At 44.4% G+C, this 6,912-nt stretch overlaps 1 protein-coding gene across 2 annotated transcripts in view; it reads left to right on the top strand.

The window, feature by feature from the left end:
• The first annotated feature begins 266 nt into the window (after nucleotides 1–266).
• Nucleotides 267–6,912, top strand: part of TMTC4 (transmembrane O-mannosyltransferase targeting cadherins 4) — a 55,429-nt gene continuing 48,783 nt past the window's right edge. Inside the window, exons 1-3 of one of the 2 annotated variants that reach the window (XM_063392369.1) lie at nucleotides 334–386; nucleotides 1,946–2,016; nucleotides 2,690–2,905. In XM_063392369.1, the coding sequence (XP_063248439.1) occupies nucleotides 2,744–2,905 (162 nt within the window). In that variant the 5' untranslated portion in view covers nucleotides 334–386; nucleotides 1,946–2,016; nucleotides 2,690–2,743. Of the gene's footprint in view, nucleotides 387–1,945; nucleotides 2,017–2,689; nucleotides 2,906–6,912 lie in introns of both variants that reach the window. The other variant, XM_063392370.1, reaches the window with a different exon arrangement.

The raw sequence follows: 6,912 nt of genomic DNA, 5'->3' as shown, positions 1-6,912 counted from the left end.
GGCGCGCTCCGGGAACGCGGCGCAGGCGACGGTGAGCGCTGCCGGGAGCCCGCCGGGCCCCGCCCGTGCGCGGGGTGCGGAGTTCGGGATGAAGGGGGAGCGACCACACCGGCCCCGCTGCCACCGCCGGCGAGCGCCCGGCTCCGCCCGCCTGGCCCCGCCCACTGCGCGTCACCGCGGCCGCGGCCAATGGGAGGGCGGGGCTGCCCCGGGGGGGCGGGGCCAGGGAGGGGCGGGGCGGGGCGGCGGCCAATGGGCTGCGGGGATGTTCCCGGAGGCGCAGCCACCGCGGCCCCTCCCCCGCCGGCCGCTCCGGCTGGGGCTCGCCGGGCGGGAGAGTTTCGCTCCCGGGTGGGAGATGCCGCTCGGGCTCCGTGTCCTCGCAGGTAACGCTGCGCGGGGGAGCAGGGGCCTCGCCAGGGCCCCGTCCGCTGGCGGGACCGGCCCGGGGGGGTGAGGGCCGGACGGGACGGGCCACCCCCTACGGCGGAGCCGTCGCTGCCAGGACAAAAGGGGAGCGGCGAGCGGGGCAGGGCCACCGCCAAACTCCCGGCGGGGCTCGCCTGCGCCCCAGCCTCGAACCTTACCCCGCCGCCGCCGCCGCCTTCCCGGGCGGTCTCCTTCCCTGGGACCACCCGCCGGGTGCCCGGGACGCCCCCAAGTTTGCGGGGCTCCGCGCACGGCCAGCGCCACCCCGGTGCGAGCCGGCCCCGCGGCGCCGGCGCTGCCCGGCGGGAGGCACCGTGCCCGCCCCGCCGCGGGGTGCCTGCGGTGTGCGGCGGGGCGCTCCGGGTCGGCTCGGGCTCGCCGTTCCCCGGAGAGGGCGCGGGGAGGCGGCCTCCCTCTGCCGTGCCCCGGGCGCTGCGTGTGCGCCCTCCGGGGAGGCGGCGGTCCCGGGGGGTGCCGCACCGCCCGTGCGGTCCCCGCGCCGCCCGGGGAAGGGAGGCCCATGGACCGGCCTCCTGCACCGCGGGGAACAGGGCTGGCAGCAGCTGCGCGCCGGATAAATAGAGCAAGCGTAATGGGAGAAAACTTTCAGGGCGAAATGGTTTTTGAGTAGATTAAATATTTTAATTGCGTGGTGCGTGTTAATGCTGTATCCGTGCTGTTGGGAGCAACGCCGTGCGCTTCCCTCAGTTAACAGCCACGCTTTCTCTCTTTGTTCCCGTCAAACTACGAGCACAAGGATGAACTACTCTGAGAAAAGGTTTTGCTCTTCAAGCAGCTGCTTTGCTCAGCCAGGGAGCTCCAGCCGCTCAGGTTGCACAGCTCCAGGTTACTGACTTGATCTGAATTTGGGAGCAGTGCCATATGGTGTCCAAAGCGAGGAGGGGCACTGGTGTGGCCGGGTGTGCTGCCTGTCCCTGCGCACGTGTGTGCAGGAACTGAGAATATGCGGGCACCGGAATGTACTGCAAAAAGAGCAATTGCCGTAGCAGCTCTAATGGTCAGCTCTGTTCCAGAAGCCAGATGATTGGAGCTGTTTTCCTAGACCGTGCAGAGACATTGAATGCAGTGTTTGCAGGGGTGCACTGGAGTGATTTTTCTAGATTTTCTGTTTTTCCTATATGGAGGTAATAAATGCAACATTTTCAGGAATGCGACAGTTTGATTTAATAAGCAAATAAATAAGAAGAAACTGAAGATAGGCTAATATATGTGTCTATCATTCTTTGGGCTTACAAAATAAAAAAATCATATTCTGCCTGGCTTTTACTGCAGTTTTCCATTCATAACCTCCTTTGCTTGCCGTTTATACCAGCACTTGATAAAAAGCCCACTCACAGTAGTGTCTGAGCACCTGAGAAGTGGAAGCAGAGTAGTATTCCAGATGGAAGGCTGGCTGTGGAGCATCCAGAGAGACCCATCCGATTAAAGGTGGCTCATGGATGTAAACCTCCACCCTTAGTGCCTCCATACTGATGTATGTGTGCTTGGATTGCAGGATATTTTTCATCTGCCTCAACAACTTCATGAGCCCAGGAATACAGCTGTGGAATTTCAACTGCACTGCAGGTGTGCAGAGTGATCTCGTGAACACTAGTCCCATCTCAGTTCTAGGGGTCTTGTTGTCTCATTGCTTGAATTGTTGAGATTTAGGGCCTAGTCCATTAACTGCTATCTCCATATGTCTATCTGTGATATTTGTATGAATTCCTTGCATGGGGGAATGTGTAAGACTAGGTCCTTTAATTTGATTAACTGAAGGGAGTTGACCTCTTTTGGCGATTGACAATGTTTGCTTTTTAAAGGTGGAAGGAAATTATAATGTTTATCATTTTCTACAGAACTTTATAAATACTTCACAGTCCCTCCGATGCATTTGCTTGTATTGCTTGAATAGACCAGTAAGAAACAGAAAAAGAGTGATTTGATCTAGGTTTCAGAAAGTGTTTAGAATCTATGCCGAAGTTTTACCTTAGCATCTAAGGATTTCTTATTTATCTCTGTGCTCCAATATTTCGTATTTATCTCTGTGCTCCAACTGTGAGAAATTCTGCCTTTACTTCCTCATTTGAAGTATGAAATTATGTTTAGGTATGTTCCAGTAACTATGAGAGGCACTGAGAGAAAAAAATGTAAGGTTATATGAAACCTCATCTCCTCTCCCTGGAAAGCCAGCTTTCCTTTAAAATTCTTTTTTAGTGAATTAGAGCTGTAACCATGCACTTGTATTTGTTTATTCCAGATTTTCAACCAACATAATGCTAAAGCTCCCAGCTTGGAACAAGCATTTCACAGAATGGCACAAATGGAACCTAATCTGGACCATGACGTATCATGGTTCCTCCTTCCATCATACTGGGCTAAAATGGTTGTGGCATTAATTTCCTTCCTCTGTTTTGCTAACAGCTATGATGGAGATTTTGTCTTTGATGATTCTGAAGCCATCATCAATAATAAGGTTTGTCTCTTTTCTTTTCCTCACAATCTTTGGCATAAATGGTAATAGGAAAAGAAATAATGCAACAGTTGATTTAAACAGGCCCAAAAGTTTTAGCCTAGTAAAGAGCTTCTCCTTTGGGTATTATTTATTTATTTTTTTAATTTCATTTTTCCATTTTGTTTTTTTGGGTGTTTTTTAAAGTTAAGGCTGATTTAAGGGTACCTGTACATCAAGACTGCCAGTAGGTCTATTCTATGCTCATTCCTAAATCAGTGAGAGTGTAGGGTGCAGGAGGTCTTCAGGTGTAGTTTATACCATAAAAATGTTACAGGAGCAAGCAAAGCTCCCTTTTCCCTCCTTCCTCCCCTTAAAGTTCCTGTGACAACAGTATTTTTTTGAGATAGAGGTGGAGTATTCTTGTGTTCCATTTTAAAGCTGACCATACATGCAATGAACAGACTTTAAAATGCTTAGAAATTAACATGTGATTCTGTAGTTTCAAACAAACCTCTAGCTGAGATTCTTTTGGCTTTGAGCAGTGGAGTGTCTTCAGTTGGTGAGATGCTTCACAGGATCACATGTAGCAGTGAGTGAGCCTGTGCCCATGGATGGGGATTGGTGTTACAGCTTTTATGCTGTTCTGGAAGGTGCTTGTTAAATGTTTAGAAAGAAAAGCACAGGATAAAAATAATCACATTCATCTGTCAGTTCAGTGTTCCTGAAGCCATGGGGTTTTACAAAGAGGATACTGAAGACTCATACTGCTAGCAGAACATAATTCACTTTTTTTTTCCTTGCACAAGATATAGAGGCAACTTATCACAATGTGCCTTTTAGAATCACGCAGAATTACTGTTTCCTTAGACAAATTTCTATTATGCATGTGTAAGTCATCATACCTTTAGTTATAAATGGGGGAAAAATACATCTGTCAGCTTGGAAATAAATCTCAAAGCTTTCAAGAGAATACTGTAGACAAATTAAGAACCTATCGCATAGTTGTTTTGGGTTTTTAAAAAGTAGTGTTATAATTTAGATTGCACAGCTCCTGGCAATGCTTCATTCTGCAAAGTTTTATTTAGGACCCGTTTATAATATTTTAATTTCCTGAGAGAATGAACAAAAGACTGATGTTGAAACAAATCAGGTTGTTTTATTAATGTGCAATTTCCACACTTGTAATCTCTCTCCATTTCTTTCAGTCTTTACTCTAAAAATGTTTCAATTATCTCTGCAACCCAACAATTTGCACCAAGATTCTAGCTGTTGGCAATGCTGAGAAACTTGACCAACTGCTAAAATAAATTAATTCATATGTAGTCTGTGTGTTTGAAAAACTGTGAGGCTGATTCTATTTTTCATATCAAAATCCTCTATTATTTCCTAGAAACTAAATGAGGATTTTGTGACATCATTTTAACACAGGGGTCATATGGATATATGGAAATTCAAAATCCTCAAGAAAAATGCAGAAACAATGAGTTTACCGGTTTAGTGGGGAGGGAGATTATCTAGCAATGGCACAGTTTATTAAACAAAGCATAGTATATTTTATTCCTATTTAATAAGAAAGGCAGCAGATTTACTGAGCATTGCTACTGTAGTATTTTTTTGGGTACCACCCAGTGCCCTTTCTATTAATTTACTAGGTGCCATCATCCCAATGTTTTGTTTCTTTTATTGTTGTTTTAGCAAAAGATACACGTTTAGTTGACCCCTGCCTATCATATCATGGAACATTCCATTATTAAATTTTTTTGGAGTTAAAGGCTGTTTTCCAGATGTTTTCTTATCATTTTAAGCAGCATTTTAACTGGTACACAACAGTGGCTTTTGTCTTTATTTATTTACTAACTTGGCAAGACAAACAGTTGGATTAAGCAGAGCTTCAGACACAATATGTCATTTCCATAAGCCTTTATATAGAAAAAACTGACCTTTCTTCAAATCTTGAACTCTGCTGTCTGTAAGCTGCTGCTAATCAAATATTTAGAGATTATTTGATAGCTGCTTTTGGTTTTTAAAGAGAAGATCATATGTAGTTTTTAAACAGCTGTGTCTCTTGGAGCAAACCGTTCCTATTTTAGGGTAAGGTCACTAAATAGGAAACTTAATGTGAGAAACTTTCTCACAGAACTTGGATACAAGGGCAGGATACATGATTGAAGATTTTTAGGTCATATGGAAGTGTAATCTAATCACTAAGTAATTCCATGCATTCAGCTTTTCCTGCATTCTTCCGATGGAAGACAAAAGAAGGCTGATTGTAGCGGAACGAAAAATCAAGCCTTGTGCATTTCTCATCTCGAGTTATTGAAGACCATCTGTGACATGGAAGACACACTTTTCTTTTTCAGTACTAACATTTATCAAAGTATGTCTTTCATAGACCCTATGTACATAAGGAGCAGTGCTGCTGCTTGGAAAAACAGTCTGAGGGCCACACCACCCTCTGACAACTGTCCCCTGCAGAGTATAAAGACTTCAATAGATTCTGGTGTACAGCCCTGTCCCACCTTGCCCCTGGAAAAGCTGGCTGCATTGATTTAGTGAGCTGCTGGTTGAGTACGTTCCTGATCTGAGAGTCAAATTATGACCTTTAGGGTTTGTGCACACCAATAAAGAATGGAACAGGAATTTAGGTGCCTAAGGCTAAAATTACAGTCCTGGGAGAAGATAGAATTTTCTAGCTATTACTTGGCAGTAGAAACATCTGTGAGAACGTGAAGAAATTTTTCACCTTGGTAATTCTTAAGCCTAAGTAGGATCCCCTGTGAGTCTTGATTTCTTAAGAATTTCCCTGAGAGTGCCTTAATTGACAGTTGCAGTCTAGGTTTTTTCAGACTGCAGTTTTAGCCCTGCTCTCTTTTCTGTGTGTTGATTAGTAACCTACTGGAGAATACTACAGTTCATTTGACTGTGTGCTAGGAACTTCAGCCTATTTCCCCTTCCTAATTTTTTTTAAATCATTTGTCTAATACTGGCCAAATTTGATCAAGTGATAGAAATAAATGTCTTCTTGCATTTTTATTTCAATTTGTATTTTTGGTTGGAAAGTCAGACTATGTTAAAGAATATTCTTGTTAAAGAAGTAAGAAAAAACTAGTTATTTTAAGTTCAGCTTAGCAGCAGCCAGTCATTAGGGTCCAGCAATTGGGCTGTAATTTGGGAGTATGTGCAAGCCAAAAATACTAGCTAAGGATGAGACAGAAGGTACTGAAGACCCCAGGAGTGCTCAAGATACTATAGAAGCTAATGAGATGGTAGCAGCATTGGAGAGGAACCAGAATTAATAAACCAAGGCAATTGCAATGCAGGAATCTTGTAAGTAGATGGAGTTGTAGGAATAATAAGACAGAGACATCAGGGTTTATAAGACCTTTCATGGGGTTAGCAAGCCTGTTTGTCTACTTGTGTTTGCAGTGTCTTGTTCACCTCCTTTCATTCACTGGTCTCAATTCTTAGACAGAAGGTGGGGGTAGAGTAACTTGTTGATTGCAGGAATAGTACTGACTAGTACAGGTTTGTTCTTAGGTTCTGTCTCAAATGTCTTTAACCTGCACGTACCTTGCCATAGTATAAATTCGTATTTAATTGCACCAGGGAAGCAGAAGAAAAGCAAGTATATGTTAGTTTGAACTTCCAAGTTTTTCCTCGTAGAAGACTGAGGCAGATGCTAGCAAGATCCTTATTTTTCCTCCAAAGTGTATGCTTTCCATTTAACAGCCTACATTATTTGGATTTTTCATTATCAATATGGCTTTGAGATAAAAGGGAAGAGCAAGCAAGCAGGACTTTTTCTTTACAGTGTTATTTTTAATAGGTCCCTATTGTACCTCAAATTAAAATAATTCATTACCTTTCTGTCTTTTAATCTTTTAGAGCAGTATATAGAGATGTTGATTCTTGATTTCATGTATAAAGAGTTAAAAGAATGTCAACTATTTGAATAGTCCTGTGCAAAGCAAGGCTTCAAATAGAGCTAATTGGTGTTTCCTACCTTTAGTTTCCTTGATTTCATGCTT

This window comes from Prinia subflava, chromosome 3 (genome assembly GCF_021018805.1).
Source record: "Prinia subflava isolate CZ2003 ecotype Zambia chromosome 3, Cam_Psub_1.2, whole genome shotgun sequence".
Classification (NCBI taxonomy): Eukaryota; Metazoa; Chordata; class Aves; order Passeriformes; family Cisticolidae; genus Prinia; species Prinia subflava.
This window is presented reverse-complemented; position numbering and strand designations above follow the sequence as displayed.